The sequence below is a fragment of the Erythrolamprus reginae genome, chromosome 10 (genome assembly GCF_031021105.1).
Source record: "Erythrolamprus reginae isolate rEryReg1 chromosome 10, rEryReg1.hap1, whole genome shotgun sequence".
Lineage (NCBI taxonomy): Eukaryota > Metazoa > Chordata > Lepidosauria > Squamata > Dipsadidae > Erythrolamprus > Erythrolamprus reginae.
The window spans coordinates 48,187,837-48,209,937 of NC_091959.1; the positions used below are offsets into that span (position 1 = coordinate 48,187,837).

General features: G+C 45.5%; 1 protein-coding gene across 2 annotated transcripts in view; it reads right to left on the reverse strand.

The window, feature by feature from the left end:
- The window catches only part of ATP2A2 (ATPase sarcoplasmic/endoplasmic reticulum Ca2+ transporting 2), a 39,778-nt gene that overhangs the window by 7,510 nt on the left and 10,167 nt on the right, over window positions 1–22,101 (reverse strand). For both annotated transcript variants that reach the window (XM_070763218.1, XM_070763217.1), the window contains 14 exons: window positions 20,262–20,342; window positions 19,790–19,875; window positions 16,280–16,744; window positions 11,892–11,980; window positions 10,582–10,684; window positions 8,839–8,970; window positions 8,615–8,737; window positions 7,778–7,996; window positions 6,273–6,608; window positions 5,021–5,241; window positions 3,810–4,012; window positions 1,799–1,884; window positions 1,296–1,429; window positions 433–550 (listed from right to left, as the gene is read on the reverse strand). In XM_070763218.1, the coding sequence (XP_070619319.1) occupies window positions 433–550; window positions 1,296–1,429; window positions 1,799–1,884; window positions 3,810–4,012; window positions 5,021–5,241; window positions 6,273–6,608; window positions 7,778–7,996; window positions 8,615–8,737; window positions 8,839–8,970; window positions 10,582–10,684; window positions 11,892–11,980; window positions 16,280–16,744; window positions 19,790–19,875; window positions 20,262–20,342 (2,396 nt within the window). The remainder of the gene's footprint in view (window positions 1–432; window positions 551–1,295; window positions 1,430–1,798; window positions 1,885–3,809; window positions 4,013–5,020; window positions 5,242–6,272; window positions 6,609–7,777; window positions 7,997–8,614; window positions 8,738–8,838; window positions 8,971–10,581; window positions 10,685–11,891; window positions 11,981–16,279; window positions 16,745–19,789; window positions 19,876–20,261; window positions 20,343–22,101) is intronic.

A 22,101-nucleotide genomic window follows, 5' to 3' on the forward strand; every position in this document is an offset into this window, starting at 1 on the left:
TCCTTTGGGTTTTTTTGAGCAGTGAATATTGCAAATGCATGCTTGACAAATAAATAAAAATAAATAAATAAGGATGGGCGTCTGTTTTTCTGCCTTAAGACTTTGGAGCAGTAAACCATAGCTTCCCCCTTTCCCCCAAAATAAGACCTCCCCTGATCACAAGCCCAATTGGACCTTTGAGGGCAGTGGGCAATAAGGCCGGGCGCTTATTTCAGGGTTCAAAAAATAGAAGAGAGGGTCTTATTCTCAGGCAAACGGGGCGGTTTGCAGAGCGCCACATGATTGGGTGAAGTGGCCCGTAAAGGAACATGTTGTTTCTGTTTTGTTTCTGCAATGAGCAGCCGGGAAAGAAAGTCTAAACTCTCCGTGGTTTAGCAAGCTGGGCTTCTGATGCTGCCCCCCCCCTCCCAAGGCTGAGCTGCAGGGACTTACTGGCAATGGCTCTACATAAAGGATGAGGAAGTGAAGAGACATGGACAAGCAAATGGATCCCAGGAGCCAGACGTTCTCCCACGGGGGCATCCGCAGCAGGGACTGGTTCTCCGAGAGGCTGTGGGAGGAAAAGAGACGCGGAGGGCTGCTGAGAGAGCTCAGGGAAGGGGATCCATCGCTCTGGGGGGCCGAGGAAGGGGGAGACTGCTTTGAGGAGGAATGGAGTCAGGGGGGAGGAAGGAGGGAGGGCAAGAGGGGGAAGGATAGGAATAGCATGTAGGTTTATATACCGCTTTACAGCCCTCTCAAAGCAGCTGTGCAGAGTCACCCTCTCGCCCCCAATTATCAGGTCCTCAGAAGGATGGGAAAGCCCTCCCTCTTACCTTGATGCTACAGAGGAAAATGTTATTATTTATTATGTTGCTGCCCAAGTCATATGTAAGTAACTTTTATTCTTGAGGTTTGCAGCCTGGGAAGGAATTAGGGACTTTGGGAAACTAATTCTATGGATGGAACTGGTACCAAGATCCTTTGGTACCAGCAGTTACAATTTAGACTTATATACCGCTTCCTAGTGCTTTTACAGCCTCGCTAAGCAGTTTACAGAATCAGCCTCTCGCCCCCAACAATCTGGGTCCTCATTTGAGCCACCTTGGAAGGATGGAAGGCTGAGTCAACCTTGAGCTGGTGGTGAGATTTGAACTACTGAACTACATCTAGCAGTCAGCGGAAGGAGCCTGCAGTGCTGCACTCTAACCACTGTGGAGCCACAGATGGAAAGAAAAGGAGGAGGAGGACAGGAAGAGAAAGAGGGTGGAAGGAAGAGGAGGAGGAGAACTCTTCCTCCTTTCAGGCTCCCTAACCTGTTGAGGGCGTTGCACATCTCTATGGTGACCAAGACCGAGAGCGCCATGGTCATGGGATAGGGAGACTCAAAGATCACGCAGTCGACCCCTTCAAACTCCGGATTGTCCTCTTTGCACTGCAGGAAATGACTCTGAAAAAAACAGCAGAAGGCAACTTTAATCTCAACAAAAGAACCGGGGCCAATTCCCTCTTTTCTCTGCACCCCCCCAAAATAAATCACCAAAGCCCCCTCAATGGTTCAATGGCGCTAAGAACAATGCTCTCTTTTCATTAAAAAAACAAAAAACCCAAAACCATAATTTTAAAATCAGAATATTATTTTTAAGCAGACTCCTTAAAAGAATAAGAAGACTTCCTGCAATATTTGTGGAGTTTTTAAATGAGATTTTTGAGCCAATGACACGCCATGCAGGCAGGCTGCAAAAAATATCCCCAACCACCACCACTCCGCTAAGTTTCATCTGGAAGACAAGTGGCCAAAGTATCAAGAAGGAAATACCAGCTGATAGTAGGTAACTCTCGGGCCCCCGTCCGCAGCGATGAACCACCAAGCCGCAGCGCCCACGGTGGCAGCTCCAACGTAGCCTTGAGGAGAAGGAAAAAACACACAGTAAGTCTTGCGCCACCGACTTAACAGCCACCCCACCAATGGGCCACAGCCTCCTGGGTCTCCCCCTGCCACCGTTCTGCAAGTTTAGGTCTTGTCGGTCAAGTCCTCACAACTAGATTCCACCCCCAACATCGAATTTCTGGCTCAGAACACACCCAGGATCTCAACCTGTGGTCCCTCGGGGGCTGCAATGGCACAAGGGGCCTGCCAATGTTTGATGCGGCCTAATGCTTTAAAACATGAGCTGAGTTTTGGTGGCCTGTGGTCATGGACCCAAAGGGTATTTAAAAGGGGTCCGTAGTGAATGGGCTATGTGGTATGAGCAAGAACAGGGTGTCCAGGGGGGAAAACATTTTGAAATTATTATTATTATTATTATTATTATTATTATTATTATTATTATTATTATTATTATTATTAATTGGATTTGTATGCCGCCCCTCTCCGCAGACTCGGGGCGGCTAACAACAATGATAAAAAACAACATGTAACAATCCAATTTAATAAAACAACTGAAAACCCTTATTATAAAAACCAAACATACACAGAAACATACCATACATAACTTGTAATGGCCTAGGGGAAGGAATATCCTAATTCCCTGATATTTTCCAGATGTTTCCCTGTAACCTGCGATCTAGTTACGGCCGTGATCGTAGATGACGTCATACCAAATGGCTCAGCCATGGAGAAACATCAGTAGCTGAGGAAGCACGTTGTTGCCACAGTGATCCATTGTTTTTTTAACATGATTTTCCCCTGACTTTTAAACATTTTAATACAGTTTGGTTCCCCCCCCCTGATTTTTTCACGAATTCCCTGATATTTCCGGAACTGCCGATTTCCCTGATAATTCTCTGATTTCTAGGTTTGCTTCTACACCCTAGTGTACAAAGCCTGGAATTGTGTGGATTCTACTAAAACGAGGCCTCTGTCTTTTGGGATGCTGGTTGCATTCATCCTTAGTCAAACCCCTGACAGAAGAACCAGGCTTGACACAAAGCAGGACACCTGGAGTATTGCATCCAGTTCTGGTCACCACACTTCAAAAAAGATATAGAGACTCTAGAGAGGGTGCAGAAAAGAGCAACTAAAATGATAAGGGGACTAGAGACCAGGTCATACGAGGAAAGGTTGCTGGAACTGGGCATGGATAGTCTAGGAAAAAGAAGGGCTAGGGGGGACATGATAGCTGTATACAGGTACTTGAGGGGTTGCCACGGAGAGGAGGGGGACACACTGTTTTCCAGGGCACCAGAGGGCCGGACAAGGAACAACGGTTGGAAACTGACCAAGGAAAGATTCCACCTGGAGATAAGAAAGAATTTCCTGACAGTGAGAGCGATCAACCAGTGGAACGGCCTGCCAGCGGAGGTTGTGGACTCCCCAACTTTGGACACTTTCAAGAGGAGATTGGACTGCCATTTGGCTGGGGCGATGTAGGATTTCCTGCTCAGGCAGGGGGTTGGACTTGATGACCTGTAAGGTCCCTTTCAACTCTAATAATAATAATAATAATAATAAAGATCAGTTGGAGGTCTTGCTCAGACAGAACCACTGACTTGACTGTGACTTCTAAAAATTAAAGGAACGAGGAACAGGGAGGGGGAATGGATGCAGCCCCCGAGAACTAATACTGGTACCCAAAGACCACCTCCTGTTACCTTAACTTGCTACAAAACCGGATTCTGCTACAAAAGTGGTTTTCATGACTCCTGTCTTTTTATGGCAATGTTTCTTATCTTGCCCACTTGAAGAAGGGATGGGCTTCAACTTCCCAATATTTGGAAATTGAAATCCAAATGGCCAAGATTGGGGGGGGGGGAACTGAATTAAGTGGGGGAGGGAACAAGCTCTGCTCTCTCTCTCTAGTTCCGTGGCACTCAAGCCAGACACTCACATCCGATGGCCAAGTAGCGGAAGAAGAGCCAGCCGGAGATGAGGGGCTCTTTGGGGTTACGCGGTGGCTTGCTCATGATATCCAGGTCAGGCGGGTTGAAGCCCAGGGCGGTGGCAGGAAGTCCGTCGGTCACCAGGTTGACCCATAACAGCTGGACGGGGATTAAAGCTTCCGGGAAGCCCAGGGCAGCAGTCAAGAAGATGCTACAGGAGGAGGAGGAGGAGAAAGAACAGAGGTTAAGTCATGTTAATGCCCACGAGTGTCTCAAGCTGCACGGATCTGGAGATGCCCTCGGGGGTTTCCACTCTCTCAGAGCTGAGGCAGCAGGGAGGAAGGAAGGCTTGAACCCTGCCTGAGAGGGAGAAGTGACCCCAATGGAGAGAAATCTCTGGGTTCCCTCCTTTTATTCTTAGATACGGCTAGCAATCCAGCCGTGGCAACTTCAGGATTCCACAGTCAGCAGTGTTTATCTTGTCAGCTGCCCAGAGCAGCTTTGAAAGATTAGATTAGATTCATTGGATTTATATGCCGCCCCTCTCCGCAGACTCGGGGCGGCTCACAACAATGGCAAAAAAAACAGTACATAGTGACAAATCCAATACCCACCAATCCAATTACAGTTTTAGGTTAGGAAATTCATAAAAACAACCCTAATATATATAAAGAACAAGCACACAATCAATCAAACACCAAAACAACATGGGCAAGGGGGAGATGTTTCAGTTCCCCCATGCCTGACGGCAGAGGTGGGTTTTAAGGAGTTTACGAAAGGCAGGGAGGGTGGGGGCAATCCTAATCTCAGGGGGGAGCTGGTTCCAGAGGGTTGGGGCCGCCACAAAGAAGGCTCTTCCCCTGGGTCCCGCCAGACGACATTGTTTAGTCGACGGGACCCGGAGAAGGCCAACTCTGTGGGACCTAACCGGTCGCTGGGATTCATGCGGCAGAAGGCGGTCCCGGAGACATTTTGGTCCAGTGCCATGATGAAACATGATGAACAGCAAATAAAATTTCGTAATAAATGAATAAATGAAAAGTTGAGGTTTACGAGCCTTAAAATTGCCAAATTTGTTCTGGAGGCCTAAGCAGCTCTCCGGCTTAAGCCAGCTTGGGATCTGGGGATCCATCTAGACGGGCCTGTTCTCAACCTTTCTTTCTTTCCAGAGAGCGGAGGCAGAATCCAGAATGAATTGCAAACGCCCCGGGGGACTCACCAGACCACTTCTCCAACGTTGGAGGAGATGAGGTAGCGAATGAATTGCTTCATGTTGTTGTAGATGGCCCGGCCTTCCTCCACAGCCGCTACGATGGTGGAGAAATTGTCGTCCGCCAGCACCATTTCCGACGCCGACTTCGCCACGGCCGTGCCAGATCCCATGGCGATCCCGATCTCTGCCTTCTTCAAAGCCGGGGCATCGTTGACACCGTCTCCTGTCTGGGATAAGTTTCGGGTTGGGTCAGGGTGCTCAGGCAAAGGCTGTAGCAATGGGGCCCCTGGAATTGGCTAAATCTCTTTTTCTGGAACCCTTCTGGAGTCTTGGAATAGATGAATAAATTCTATTTTGATTCATCCCCCCTGGACAGGAAGTCCTCGACTGACAATTCTGTTGCTAATTTTGCTCCCACTAATGACTGCATGACTGTAACGTTGCGGCTTGAACCCTTATGATTTATATACTGGTTCCGGATATGATTTGATTGCTTATTTGTAGCCGGACTATCATTACGTATTGTCCAGGGGGAAAGGATTTTGAAATTCCCTGATATTTCCCTGACATTTCCCTGTAACCTGCGCTCTAATTAAGGCCGCGGTCATCAATGACAGCATACCAAACGGCTCAGCCGTGGAGAAATATCGGTAGGTGAGGAAGCAAGTTGTGGCCACAGTTATGCTCATTTTTGCCTGACTCTGCCAGGCAGTGCAATCCGTTTTTGTAAAAACATGATTTTTCCAACTTTTAAACATTTTAATACAGTTTGGTTTTCCTCCTTGATTTATTCCATTTTTTTCATCAATTCCCTGATATTTCCCGAACTGCCAATTTCCCTGTTTTCTAGGTGGTGGTATTATTATTATTATTATTATTATTATTATTATTATTATTATTATTATTATTATTATTATTATTATTTAGATTTGTATGCCGCCCCTCTGCATAGACTCGGGACGGCTTACAGCAATGATAAAAACAATGTACAACACATCTAATATTTAAAAACTCTAAAAACCCTTATTTAAAAAGCAAAACATACACACAAACATACCATGCATAAACTATATAGGCCTGGGGGAGATGTCTCAATTCCCCCATGCCTGGCGGCAGAGGTGGGTTTTAAGCAGTTTGCGAAAGGCAAGGAGGGTGGGGGCAGTTCTAATCTCTGGGTGGAGTTGGTTCCAGAGGGCCGGGGCCACCACAGAGAAGGGAAGTTGCTGCTCTTTTGCACTTCACACACGCGCGCACTCACCATGGCCGTGATTTCATCAAAGGACTGGAGGAACTCCACGATTTTGGACTTGTGGGAGGGCTCCACGCGGGCGAAGCAGCGGGCGCTCATGCAGGCTTCTCTCTGGGCGGCCGGCGAAAGTTCGTCAAACTCCCGTCCGGTGAAGGCCTTGTTGGTGACGTCCTCGTCTTCGTGGAAGATGCCAATGCGCCGGCAGATGGCCACCGCCGTCCCCTTGTTGTCACCGGTGATCATAATCACACGGATGCCCGCTTGCCGGCACAGCTTGATGGAGGAGGCCACCTCGATGCGGGGCGGGTCCAGCATGCCCACGCAGCCCACGAAGGTCAGGTTGGTCTAAAAGGGGAGCAAGGCCAGAGGCGGTCAAGGGGTCTCCGGCAGAGGGAAGCGGGTTGCACGGCAACAGTCGGAGACCCCAAAGAGGAGATGGACAAGGATGTACCGTTATCTTTATCACTTTGCAACTTTTAAACATGTCACCTGCCAAATCTTTTTTCTTTCCTCTTCTCTTCCTTCCTTTTCACCCTTCTTTCCCCTCCTTCCCCTTCCTTCCTTCCTTCCTTCTCTTCCCTTCTTCCTTTCCTTCCTTCCTTCCTTCCAGAAGTTGGTTGTTCCTCCCAAAACCAGATTACAGGGAGAGTTCATCTCGATCTAACAGGTATAAGGCAGGGGGTCTACAACCTGTGGTGTGGCTCTTTCATCCCTCTGCTGCGGCTCCCTGTTATTCAAATATGTGTCACAACTTGCCAATGTGTGGCACCTGATTTACTGAACTTTTAAACCCATGTATTTTTTTTTCCAGAGTCCAAAATGCTTTTGTTACATGCGTAAAATGTGCTTTCTCTCCAGCAGCACTGGTTTCATAAATGCAACACACTATAGTTTTTTTTTACACAGCATAACTGGAGGGGGGGGGAGAGGGAGACGGGACGACAATAAATGCAGTGTTATCTTCAGAGGCTTTCTTTTCTATGGGAAACCGATCCAAATGGTTCTTTTGAGTGTTTAAGGTTGCCAACCCCTGGTCTATTTATCTAATCTAATCTAATCTAATCTATCTATCCATCCATCTAATTGTTTATCTAATTAATCTATCTATCTATCTATCTATCTATCTATCTATCTATCTATCTATCTATCTATCTATCTATCTATCTATCTAATTGTTTATCTAATTGTTTATCTTATGTTGCCCAATCCCAAAGGACTCAGTCTGGCTTATAACAATATAATATTGTTGTAATAATATAAAAGACCAATTAAAAGAAGTCAAATATACAATTCTAACTATAAAATCCAAATTAAAACCCCCGCTGGCCTGGGACTTCTGGGAGTTGAAGCCCAGATATCTTCAAGTTGCCAAGGTTGGGAAACGCTGGTCTAGATGACGAAACGCAGAGTTTCAGGGACTCAGATCACCCACCCACACACCCTCCCACCCAGCAGGTCAAATCAGCTGCGTTTAGACTCCAAGGAGGAAAACTTCGTCCTGGCCTCCAACCCACCTCATAGTTGATGAAGCCTGTGGAATCTTCCAGGTTCATATCCTCCTTCTTCGCTGGGCTGTCGTGGGTGGCCAGGGCCAGGCAACGGAGCGTGTCCTTCCCGGTGCCCCACTCCCGGATGACGGTCATGATCTTCTGCTTAATCCCCGGGGTCAAAGGTACCTTCATGCTCCCTGCTCGGAAATGGGTGCACCTGTCAATCACTCCTTCCGGAGCACCCTGAGGGAAAGCCAAAGAGGAACAGTCACTAAATGGATGGCTGTCAGTCCAGGGCCACCTGCAATCTAAAATTGATCAAACTGAATGGGTCCAAAGACGGGCTACAAGAATGGTGGAAGATCTTAAGCATAAAACGTATCAGGAAAGACTTCATGAACTCCATCTGTAGAGTCTGGAGGACAGAAGGAAAAGAGGGACATGATCGAAACATTTAAATACATGAAAGGGTTAAATAAGGTTCAGGAGGGAAGTGTTTTTAATAGGAAAGTGAACACAAGAACAAGGGGACACAATCTGAGGTCAGTTGGGGGAAAGATCCGAAGCCACATAAGAAAATATTATTTGACTGAAAGAGTAGTAGATGCTTGGAACAAACTTCCAGCAGACATGGTTGGTCAATCCACAGTGACTAAATTGAAACATGCCTGGGATAAACATAGATCCATCCTAAGATAAAATACAGGAAATAGCATAAGGGCAGACGAGATGGACCATGAGGTCTATTTCTGCCGTCAGTCTTCTAGGTTCTATGTTTCTATCCAGCCCACCTGTTGTGGTGCACCTTCTGTGAGATCTCCAACCAACCAAACGCTCCCCCCACCCTTCCAGGGCACTTGCCTTCACAAACATTTTGGTCATGGCCGTCCGGCTGGGCTTGTTGGGCGTGCAGTAAACGGACATGGATTTCCTATCCCGGGAGAATTCGAGCGTGAACTCTTTCCTCATCAGCTGCTTAATCACCTGCACAGAGGGAGAGGAGGCGAGACCAGGTTGTAAGCCAGCGCGTACAAAAGAAAGCACCGGATGTGGCCCCGGAGGCCCAGCGCTTGAGGAAGACTGACCGAATTGCAAGCGTTGGCCCGCTCGACCTTGGTGAGCCCTTTCAGATCCGAGTCGAACACGTTCATCTTCTCCACCAGGCAAGTCAGGGCCGTCTCGGTGGCTTCCCCGACCTTCTCGTAAACCCCTTTCGCCTTTAAGGGGGAATAAAAGATGATGCCGTTAGTCCAAAGCAGGGTTGCAAACAAACCATATTCAAAGCAGCACGAGGCCCGTAACTTCAGTGTAATGATGGCAAATACGATTTCGCCGAAACGCCACAAAGACACTCACAATATTACATGGGGGAAAACCTGAACTCACAACAATCTACATACATATACCCGTGAAGATCTACAAAAACATATATATATATATATATCCTTACAAGGCAAAGACTGCAAGTTCAAGTCCCAGTGAGGGTATGGCTAGCTGATGAGGCCAGAACAAGGCCGAAATAGATCTATCCTACTCTCCCTTAATTTTCAAATTCAGCAAAACATGTGACACACACACACAGAATATAGTTTTTCGGCTATGAATAAATTAACTGCCTTGGAAATCGCTCTGGGTTGGGCCGAGAGTCAAAAAGGAAGCTGTGATGCTCCTTCAATATACAAATCTAATTAATAATAATAATAATAATATACCAGGGCGATTCGACAGAAAAAACATATGACCCTTCCCCGATACAAAGCTAGCCTAGAGGTTAATTCTCTGCCTTACGTATGGCTAGCTGATAAGGCCGAAATAGATCTATCCTAGTCTCCCTTAATTTTTAAATTCAGCAAAACATGTGACAGACACACACGCACAATCCAATCTTACAGAAATCATATATAAAATGTTGTGGTTAGCTCTGGCCCAGCTCCTGCCCCAAGGACTGTGGATGAGGGGGAGACATCCACATGCTGCAGGCCTGTTTTGCCCCTGGTGGAATCTGCTCATGAAGGCTCCTCTGACCAAGAAGACATGAGTGACAGGGAGGATGAGAGTGGGGCAGACAGCTCAGAAGGAGATCAATTCTCTAGCTCCTCCTTGGATTCAGAACAAGAGTTAATGATACAGCCACGCATGCGGAGAGCGATGCATAGGCAGCAACAACCGAGAGATTATTATCAAAGAAAACGAGGCCACCTGTGGTTGGGTGGGGCTGTGGTCATGAGTGAGGCTGCTATAAAGAGCAGCCTGTGGGTTTGGCCATTGTGGAGGATTATCTGATCCTTGTGTTTCGTGACTGCTTTACTGACTTCGACCTTTTGTGTGCTGATTTTTCCCCGCTTTGAAACTAAACCAGAGCAAAGTGTGTTTCACTTTGTGAAAGAAGGACTGTGAATTGCCTCACAGCTGCAAGCTAAGTATCACAGGAACTGATAAGGGACTTGTACAAATTACCAGTTTGTTTGGAGACGAGTGCTCTTGGCTATACCAAAAGAGGGCTTAGTTTAAGTGAGTTTTCATTATAAAGAACATTGTTTTGAATTTTCAAACGTGTGTGTGTCTGAAATTTGTACCTATGCATTTTTGGGAGGAGTCTACCAGAGAGCCCGACAGAACATAAAAACACATCTCTTATCACTGAATCAAAAATCCCCTTCTTCTTTTACCGCCCCCAGTCTATTTTTTCCCATCATTCTCTCTCAAACTCCCCTTTATTTTTCATCAGCGGTTATATTTTCTTAATGGGCCCTCGAAACGCACTGAAACACTGCTTGCAAGACCACGAAAGGAGTTTTGCTCAGGCAATTCTCTTGAATGCTACTCACCTCATTGAAATCCAGAGAGGAATCGTTGCAGAGGGCGCAGATCGTGGCCAATTCAATGAGGCCGTCGTACATACAGCACCTGACGGGTTTATCCTCTCTGTAACTGTTTGGGGACGGGGAGGAATCAGGGAGGGGGGAAAAAAGAGATGAAATTTCAGACAACTGTAAAGAATCCTAATTTACAGGCGAACAGATTGGATCCTAGGAGAAGTCAGACAAATTGGAGCAAGATTTTTTGTAAATGTAGAGAGCAATAAATGGATGAAAAATACTTTTAAGAGCTGGAGATTTTACAAAATTGGATGAATGCCATTAAAAGGACTGTTACAGGGTGTCCAGGGGGAAGGCATTTTGAAATTCGCTGACATTTCCCTGTAACTTGCGATTTAGTTAAGGCCGGGTCCTAGATGACGTCATACCAAACGGCTCAGCCGTGGAGAAATATCGGTGGCTGAGGAAGCAAGTTGTTGCCACAGTTGTGCTCATTTTTGCTTGACTCTGCCAGGCAGCGCGTTTGTTTGTTTTTAACATGATTTTCCCCTGACTTTTAAACATTTTAATAGTTTGAAAATTTTCCCTGATTTATTCCTCCCCCCCCCCCCACAAATTCCCTGATAATTCCCTGATTTCCAGGTTTGCTGGACACCCTGCTGTTAGTCAAGAAGATTCCGGTACATATGCTCTTAGTAATAAATCAGTTTAATTGAATGTTCACGTCTGGGTCTGATATTCCTTGAGCAAAAATCTAGCTTGGAAAGACATAGAAACATAGAAGACTGACGGCAGAAAAAGACCTCATGGTCCATCTAGTCTGCCCTTATACTATTTCCTGTATTTTATCTTACAATGGATCTATGTTTATCTCAGGCAGGTTTAAATTCAGTGACTGTGGATTTATCTACCACGTCTGCTGGAAGTTTGTTCCAAGGATCTACTACTCTTTCAGTAAAATAATATTTTCTCACGTTGCTTCTGATCTTTCCCCCAACTAACTTCAGGTTGTGTTTTGGATTACATTTTTGGACCTTTTAGGATTACATTTTCAAAAATAAAACAAAAGGGTACAAGAGAGAATTATCACATTCTCCCCCCCCCCCCCCCCGGCAAGAGACAGGGAGCAAATATTAACATGTCTGAAATCATGTCCCCCCAAAGGAAAACTACTACTTTTCAATCTACAGATTGAGGGGTTTTAAATCTAGGGATCAAGTGCAGCCCTCTTTTACAGCATCCATTTGCCTTCAAGGCTTGGCCACACGCCACACAAGAAAGACCAGTAGCTGGCAAAGAGAAAGGATGAAGGTTCTCACATTTCTCCGACAGGAGCGTACGTTGAACCGGACACGGTGAATTCATTCAGACTGCAGCTGTCTCCTTCCACACGGTCCACAATGAACATCTGCCGGAGAGACAAAGGTGTGTGATTATGCTCCACTAGCTGAGGCCGGCTAGAACATCTTCACGTCAAAGGCACAACGTTTGATCAGTCTTCTCGCTCTTAGGAACTAAACATGTTTTACTTCGACGTAAGATCTAGCTGTGCTTTTCAAAATGTAGGTCACCTATAAACTCTTCCAGTTGTTCCTTGAAATTAGACCTTGCCCCATTTCCTTCCTTCTCATCCGACTAGAACAATCCACGAAGCCTTCTTCTCAAGTGGTGGGTTGAAGCTCTCGTGCTTCTGCCACTCAAAATGAGGGCCCCACCATCAATAATCAGGAGGTGTCAGGCCTGGCCCAGCTTGGTCCCTTAGGAAAGAGAGACCCCCGACTCCATTTTGAAAAGTGTTCGGAAACTTCAGATCGTGCAGAATGCAGCTGCGAGAGCAGTCATGGGCTTTCCCCAAAATGCCCATGTTACACCAACACTCCGCAGTCTGCGTTGGTTGCCGATCAATTTCCGGTCACAATTCAAAGTGTTGGTTATGACCTATAAAGCCCTTCATGGCATCGGACCAGAATATCTCAGGGACCGCCTTCTGCCGCACGAATCCCAGCGACCGATTAGATCCCAGAGTGGGCCTTCTCCGGGTCCCGTCAACTAAACAATGTCGGTTGGCGGGCCCCAGGGGAAGAGCCTTCTCTGTGGCAGCCCCGACTCTCTGGAACCAGCTCCCCCCAGAGATTAGAACTGGCCCCACCCTCCTTGCCTTTCGTAAACTCCTCAAAACCCACCTTTGTCGTCAGGCATGGGGGAATGGAGATATCTCCCCCGGGCCTATATAATTTATGTGTGGTATGTTTGTAGGTATGTCTGCTTAAAAATGGGGTTTTCTTAACTACTTTAAATTTTACATTTTAAATTATTAGATTTGTTATGAATTGTTTTATTATGTTGTGAGCCGCCCCGAGTCTATGGAAAGGGGCGGCATACAAATCTAATAAATAAATAAATAAATAAATAAATAAATAAATTTTTGGCAAAAAGGTTACCCTTACTAAAGCCAAGTGCTTACAGCAAGCCAGTGTTTTTCCATTATTTTCTATTACGCCCCCCTAGGAAGAAGTAAACATTTTGTGCGCCCCCCCAACTCTTCGCCAGGATGATTGTTCGCAATATTCAGCACATTTTCACTGAAAAAACCTCAAGTGGCTTATCAGCGTGATTGGCGAGTAATGTGTTTAAGTGACGCCTTAATTTATTTGGCTTCATGCTGTCCACTGCCAATAATTTTAGACATACAGGTCTTTCCTCGTCTCCCACCGTAGTCAGAGTGAAGCCAAGCGCTACATGCACTCCATCCTATTTCCTCCTCTAAGCTTTTGGGAGACTTACATTTGTCTCTTTATCTCCGTCTCTTTCCTCCTTTCTTTTCATCCCTGTTCAATATTTTTCCATGGTGTCTCTTAAGGGTTTGCTATCTGCACTTCGTATCTCCTGCTCTGTGCTGTGAGATATTGTTCGGTGCAAAATCCCCTACTCCCTGTGGCAAAAAAATCGCATTCCCCAGGGTCACACACACACACAGAAGGGGGCGCCCCACTATTTGAGAAACACTGCAGTAAGCGAAGTCAGGACTAAGAGCTTGAGTGTGAAAATTCTCCTATTTAGCTTTCCCTTCAGTGGCCCATTTATTTATTTTATTTATTTATTAGATTTGTATGCCACCCCTCTCCTCATCCTCCTTTTATCACCCCATTGTCCAGTGACATTCAGAGAAGATATTTTGGTAACTGTCCACGCTGTGGTTGGTCAGATGGATGGATTAGATGGTCCATTCCTAGGGCCTTGGACTCGGGATGTCTCAACTATCACATTTGATTTCCCAGCCCTGCCTCTCCCCTGCAGCCCCCAAGTTCCCCCAGCCCCCATAACGTATGGCAGAGTAATATTTAGTGAGCGAAGGGACGAAGCGAAGGATGCTTCAGCTCAATTCACAGGCGCCAGCTAGAAGGGCAAGCCCTTCCAGTGATGCGAGCATCCAAAAATGTAGAAAATGAACATAACGATGATATAGTCTTAATTTACGTGGTGTCCCCCCCTCTCCTAAGTTCGCAGGCTAAGCAACATCTAACTTGGATTTGGGCCACTATGCTGTTACTACCGATCTGCAGCTCCATGTTAAGTCTGAAGAATTTAAATTGCACTCCCTTGGACTAGCTACAGTTTGGCAACAATCCCTCCTAATGGAGAAAAAGCCTTTCCCAGCATCATTAAGATGTTTTCACATAAAGTAAGCGTTGACATGCTATTCCTCACCAGCCCCACAATCTCCAGGAAATGTTTCTCTGCATTGCCTGGTGGGTCTGACGCTAGAGGACGAGAGGGGTTTGTTCTAAAAAAAGGGCAAAATGTGGATTTTTCTTCTCTGCCCTGCCAAAGGACGAAAGGAGAAGAAAAGGTTCGGGGTGGGTGGGGGGGTGTCTGCTTTGTGGAGGAGCCGTTCCTCCGCTCGGCCTCTACCCCCTGAAAGACGGGTGGTTATGCAAGATCCCTGCAAAGCGCCTCTCTCGGAATACAGATGAGCATGGGCTTTGTGCGCTCTTTTTGTGCGCTACGCTTCAGCAGCCAAATGCGGGAGAGGGCGAGGAGGCAAGGCGCATAGGGAAGCAGCCCATCGGAAGGGGGGGGGGTGTTCATTTCAGCTGTGGAAAAGACCCAGAAAAATCTATTGTCGTCTTTCTGGCTGTTGACTCATTTGAGGCTCTCGCTAGAGGACACGGCTGGAGGGGATCCCTTCTTTCCTCAAAGAGGAGAAATCCTTGCGACCGCCAGACGGCCTCGGAAAAAAGGCAATTTAATCAATATTTCACAGTGGCTCTGATCACCTTCCCTAGAGAATTGCCCATGACAGGAACAAACCCTCCCACCATTAGGTGTTAGAAACCTCCTTTTATGCTTTTATCTTCCCCAAAGTGAGAAGAACTGGCTGGGTTAATAGGGAAAAGGGAGGATATTAAAAGTGCTTTAATAACTTGAGTTGTGGCCGTGAGTGGTCCAGAACTAACTCTAGCCGATGTTGTGAATGGCTAAATTAGGGGAAATGGGGTTTACTCTGCAAATTACTCAAGACCCACCTTTATCGCCAGGCATGGGGGAGTTGAGATATTCCTTCCCCCTAGGCCATTACAAGTTATGCATGGTATGTTTGTGTGTATGTCTGGTTTTATAATAAGGGTTTTTCGTTGTTTTATTAATTGGATTGTTACATGCTGTTTTTTATCATTGTTGTTAGCCGCCCCGAGTCTACGGAGAGGGGTGGCATACAAATCCAATAAATAATAATAATAATAAACAAATGATTCCCTCCACACTGTCAAACTATTTCCTAAGTCTGCACTACTATTACTGCTAGTTTTTTCTCATCATTCCTCTCACCCATCTCCTCCCACTTATGACTGTGTGACTGCAACTTGTTGCTTGTATCCTTAAGATTTTTATTAATATTGTTTCCTCATTGCCTATTTAACCCCCTATGACAATCATTAAGTGATGTAGCTCCTGATTCTTGACAAATGTATATTTTCTTTTATGTACAGTGTTCCCTCGATTTCCGAGGGGGATGTGTGTTCTGAGACAGCCCACGAAAGTCGAATTTCCGCGAAGTAGAGATTCGGAAGTAAATACACTATTTTTGGCTATGAACAGTATCACAAGCCTTCCCTTAACACTTTAAACCCCTAAAGTGCAATTTCCCATTCCCTTAGCAACCATTTAGATTATTACTCACCATGTTTATTTATTAAAATTTATTTAAAAAAAATATTTATTAAAAGCAGACGAAAGTTTGGCAATGACATATGACGTCATCGGGTGGGAAAAACCGTGGTATAGGGGGGAAAACCCGCAAAGTATTTTTTAATTAATATTTTTGAAAAACCGTGGTATAGACTTTTCGCGAAGTTCAAACCCGCGAAAATTGAGGGAACACTGTACACTGACAGCATCTGCACCAAAGACAAATCCCTTGTGTCTGGAATCACACTTGGCCAACGAGGAATTCTAATCTATTAGATTTTTAAAAATATTTCTAACATTAGATTTCTTACACGTTTTTAGATTTGTATTTAATTCTGTTACAAGCCTCCCTGAGTCAGCAGAGAAGGGCGGCAGAGAAATCTAATTGAACAAATAAAATAAATAAACTTTCTTTTTTTCTGGCTCAAGAAAAGGAAAGAAAGGAGAACAAACAGTTCACATCAATTTTCCTTGCTCCCCTCCGCCTTCCTAACCCACAGAAACCGAAGGAGCGGCTTACCCGGCAAACCGACATCTGGTTGGTGGTGAGGGTGCCCGTCTTGTCAGAACAGATGACCGAGGTGCAGCCCAGGGTTTCCACCGAGGGGAGGCTGCGGACGATGGCGTTCTTTTTGGCCATGCGACGGGTGCCCAGGGCCAGGCAGGTGGTAATGACGGCAGGCAGGCCCTCCGGAATGGCCGCCACTGCCAGGGCCACGGCGATCTTGAAGTAGTAGATGGCGCCCCGGATCCAGGAGCCGCCGTGGACGGGGTCGTTGAAGTGGCCGATGTTGATGATCCAGACGGCTATGCAGATGAGCGAGATGACCTTGGACAGCTGCTCCCCGAACTCGTCCAGCTTCTGCTGCAGCGGGGTCCTCTCTTGCTCCGTGGCCACCATTTCGTCACGGATTTTGCCGATTTCCGTGTTGACCCCTGTGGCAATCACGATCCCCATGGCTTTGCCGGCGGAAATGTTCGTACCCTGCAGGGGGGAAACCAACCGGGTTCAGGCATTTCAAGTACTAAACAAAAAAAAAAAGACTATTATTTATTTCTTAAATTTGTATGCCGCCCCTCTCCATAGACTCGAGGCGGCTCACAACAGTGATAGAAACAATGTACAATACAAATCTAATAACACGAAGTTAAAAACCCATAATTTAAAAAAAACATGCACACAACACACCATACATAAATTATATAGGCCTGGGGAAGATATTTCAATTCCCCCATGCCTGACGGCAGAGGTGGGTTTTGAGAAGTTTACGAAAGGCAAGGAGGGTGGGGGCAATTCTGATCTCTGGGGGGGAGTTGGTTCCAGAGGGCCGGGGCCGCCACAGAGAAGGCTCTTCCCCTATTAGAACACCTCTCCCCAAAAAGTCTGTTATTTCATATATTATTTCGGCGCAGTCTCACTGTGGGAATCTCATTTTAGCCATAGATCATAGTTGGCCATAAGTGGGAGCCCATGGAGTTCCTGTTTGGGGGAAGCTTTTTCCTGATAGTTACTTTATGTCTAGAGCTGTGTGTGGATATTAACTGGTTTGTATTGGATATTGAAATTGTATTTGTGATTACAAGTGTAAAGAGTTTATTCTATCTTGTTACTGTACATAATATATACCGCTCAAAAAAAATAAAGGGAACACTCAGAGAACACATCCTATTTCCGAATGAACGACATATTCTCATTGAATACTTTGTTCTGTACAAAGTTGAATGTGCTGGCAACAGCCATGTGAAAAGCAACACAATCAGTGTTGCTTCCTAAGTGGACAGTTTGATTTCACAGATGTTTGGTTTACTAGGAGTTACATAGAAACATAGAAGACTGACGGCAGAAAAAGACCTCACGGTCCCTCTAGTCTGCCCTTATACTATTTTCTGTATTTTATCTTACAATGGATATATGTTTATCCCAGGCATGTTTAAATTCAGTGACTGTGGATTTATCTACCATGCCTGCTGGAAGTTTGTTCCAAGCATCTACAACTCTTTCAGTCAAATAATATTTTATCACGTTGCTTCTGATCTTTCCCCCAAATAACCTCAGATTGTGCCCCCTTGTCCTTGGGTTCACTTCCCTCCTGAACCTTATTTAACCCTTTGACATATTTAAATGTTTCAATCATGTCCCCCCTTTCCCTTCTGTCCTCCAGATTTTACAGATTGAGTTCATTAAATCTTTCCTGATACGTTTTATGCTTAAGGAAAGACTTAATGAACTCAATTGGTATAGTTATATATTGTGTTGTTTAAGTGTTCCCTTTATTTTTTTGAGCAGTGTATATTTTGTACTGGTTTCCGTGTCTGAACAGTTCATTACTATTACCACTCACACCATATGCTGTCTTAAAATTGTTTTGTGCTTATATTTTTCCCTAAACAATCTATCAACCCCACCCACCCACCCCCCAAAAATATGTTCGTTTTTAATACACACACACAGACACACGAACACGCCTGGTCTAGACTTGTCTTAACAACTTCTGAAAAAACAGGCTTGCTTGTTGGGGGTAATTCCGTAATGAGGTCACTGTGAAAAAGAAGACCTGAGTCCCAGAAGGAGGACCTGAGGTTATAGGTGTCAGCACTCGTTTGGAAAAAAAAAAACCCCAACAACCAGCAATGATATTTACACAACGCCCTTTCCAATCAAAGCAACGGAACCGGTTTCTGTGAACTGGCACGAGCCGGTCGATATTTGGCAAGACGTTGTACGTATTGTGATCTTCCGAGGACTCACTCCACGTTCTCAAGGAACGGCTTCTGAAGTTCACCCAGGGGCTGGATGAAGAGGGCATAAATTTTAATTGGGGTGACTGCCTCAGAACAGAGGCAGGAGAAAGGAAAGAGGGGGGGGAAAGGGGGGAATGGTTCTCAGCTGTTTTGCCAGGCGTAGGAACAGCAGGAGCGCGGTTAAGGCCAGGATAATAAATCAGATATAAAGAGCCAGGGCTCCAGTTATGACATTCTTGAGAAGCGATTGATCGGTGATGTGGAAGTTCCCCGCTTGAACACCCAGAAGCTTCTTATTCTCGGCACAAAGAGAACTCTTCAAAACTCTCCCCAGATAAAGAGGGGAGCACTAGACATTTTGCAAGATAATTCCTCCTCCTCCCCCCCAATTTTGTGGCTGATAATCTACAAAGTTTAGCTAAAAAAACCTTGGATCAGCCTATGCTTATAGAATAGAACAAAATAGAATCACAGAGTTGGAAGGGACCTTGGAGGTCTTCTAGTCCAACCCCCTGCTCAAGCAGGAAACCCTATAGCATTTCACACATTATATGTTTTTTTTCCCTTTCAAATCCCCCTGGTATACCCAAATATGGGAGGAGAATACAGCTTCCAGGGACCATATCCAGAACAGTAAAGCTTTTATAGCCAACAAGCTATAATCTACCTGTGTAACATATATATTAGCATTTGTTGGCTATAAAAGTTTAAAGCTTTTAGAGGTTAAAGCTACTGCCTTATACGGCAGACTCTGCTAGTTCAAATTCCAGTAAGGGTATGGCTAGCTGATGAGAGCATAAGAAGCTTGAAATAGATCTATACTAGTCTCCCCTTCTTTTCACTATCAGTAAAAATAGCCTACACAGAGGGGGGGGGGAAAGAGAAAGAGGGAGGGGGGGAGTGAGAGTAAGAGATAGAGAGAAAGAGAGAGAGAGAGGGAGGGAGAGAGAGAGGGAGAGTAAGAGAGAGAGAGAGAGAGGGGGAGAAAGAGAGGGGGGGAGTGAGAGTAAGAGAGAGAGGGAGAAAGAGAGAGAGACAGAGTATTTAAGGCTCAGTTCAAGGTGGCCATTAAATTGGTGTTTTTTGTGACAACTTTGTGGACTTCAAAAATTCTGGGAGTTGAAGCCCCCACGACTTAAAAGTTGCCAAGTTTGAAAAACACCGATTGAAACGGTCACTATATGCAACAGGCATTCTAAACAGAGTAAGGTGAAGCCGATTTTGTTTTTAAACGAAGCAAGCACCAAATAATCTTTTAAAAAAATCCCACCAGTGAGATTTTACTCACCGAAAAAAGCATATTTTTCTTGTCTTGGTTGACTGCACGTGGATCAGGCACAGGGTCCGTGTGTTTAATTACCGAGACAGATTCACCTAGGGAAAAAGGTCAAATGCCTTAGCGCAGAAGTGCAATTTCTCTCTGCACTTTGGACATACTTGCTGGCTTGTTTAGCAAACCAATGTGGAAGCAAGCCCACCTCCATTGGTTTCTCCCACTCCGCTCCCCCACCATTCTAATATAATTTATCTGTTGTATTATTATTTTTTACAAGCCATTTTGGCAATCCAATAATGGAAATAAGCCAGATACAACTACAGCACTCCAAGAGGAAAGCTGAGATAACATGCTTGGTCCAACTTTTAAATTTAAGCCAGACTTTTTCATTTGGAATTAACTTTCCATAATAATAGGACTTTCTCATCGAGGATAGGTGTTTGCAACTCCGAGAAGCACCGCTTTTCTCTCGAGAACCCCCTACCTGTGAGGATCGACTGGTCAACTCGTAGAGTTGTTGATTTTATGGAAGTAATTCTGATGTCCGCAGGAACTTTGTCCCCAACTGCGGGTTGAAAGAAAAGAAAAGAAAGAACGTGAGCTCAAGTGACCTGTAGGAAATCCAAATATTTTTCCAGATGTTCAACGTGCACCAGAATAAGCACAATAATATTGGGTGTTTATTCAAAAAGCACTTCTCTCTTGCCGGTTTATTTTTATTTCAGAGTATTATTATTATTATTCCCTGCCTTTCTCTGCCTTTATACCTGTCTGGTAGGAAATCTCATCGTGTGGAAGTTTCCCTCCTAATAAGTCGGCAATGTGACTTCTCGTTCTTCCGCCTTTAAATTCAGGGAGGAATTTCATTCTGTAAAACCCAGCGCACTGTCATCGCAAAAGTTACATTTTCACTCAAATATGAGTAGGAAGGTGCTAATTAGATTCTCACTGGCATATGGTTTGATTTGATTTGATTTATTGGATTTGTATGACGCCCCTCTCCGGAGATTCGGGGCGGCTAATAACAATAATAAAACAGTATACACAATGATCCAATAGTAAAAACAATTAAAAACCCATTAAAGTAAAAACCAATCATACATACATACATACCATGTATAAAATTGTAAAGGCGTAGGGGGAAAGAGTATCTCAGTTCCCCCATGCCTGGCGGCAGAGGTGGGTTTTAAGCAGATTACGAAAGGCAAGGAGGGTGGGGGCAATTCTAATCTCTGGGGGGAGTTGGTTCCAGAGGGCCAGGGCCACCACAGAGAAGGCTCTTCCCCTGGGCCCCGCCAAGCGGCATTGTTTAGTTGACGGGACCCGGAGAAGACCCACTCTGTGGGACCTAACTGGTCGCTGGGATTCGTTGAGACTATGGGAACGGTTTCCTGATCAGGATCAATCTTGGCTCAGTCCTGAGTCCTTACAACAGGGCTGTATTCTGGTAGATTCGGTGGGGGACTCAAAAAAGAACACACAAGGAGCCAAGATTTGATATAGTCCTTTGTTCTTAAGACTGGCAGTGAGCAGCATCTGACAGCCAACATTTATTTTATTTATTTTATTAATTGGATTTATATGCCGCCCCTCTCTGAGGATAACATTATTAATCTTTAGGACAGGGTCTCCAAGCTTGGCAACTGGAAGACGTAGCTAGCTGGCTGGGGAATTCTGATAGTTGAAGTCCACCGGTCTTAAACTGCCCAGGTCTTAAAGAGGTATCCAACAAATCTTAAAGGTTGGACACTCCTGATTTAGGAGCTGCTAAGACCCACGCAAAACCCACTTGCCAGAGCTCCAGGCAGCACCGCCTCGTAAATGGCCGGCTCCCCACAGCGGCTCCAACTAGGTTTCCTAAAGGGAATTCTTAGTTGCTTAACTCCTACAGGAACTGCTGCTTATGCAACTGGCAGCAATCAGAGGCACAGAGGGGAAACCACAGGGTAGTCATGGTAAGTTGGCAACATTGCCATGAAAATGGGATCCTTGATTCATCGGTTAAGGTGACGCTGCTCTGGCCTTTGAGAAAGGCAGTTACAGGTGTGTCTTATACTCCCAAAAATATGGTATATTCCCTTTTCTACTGCATTAATAATGAAGGGAAAAGGGGGGAGGGGGAGATTCTATGCTCCCTCTGCCTTTCAGCCCCAAAGAGAAAATAGTACAAGACAAACAATGGTCATAGCCAAACATGGGCAAACTATTCAGATACGTTCCCCCCTCCTGGACGGGTGTCGTGAGGAAGCTCCTTGTCCATCAGCTGCTTTTCGGCCATTACAATTCCACCCGAGAGCAAGCGGAGAAGACTTGGCAGCGGGCGG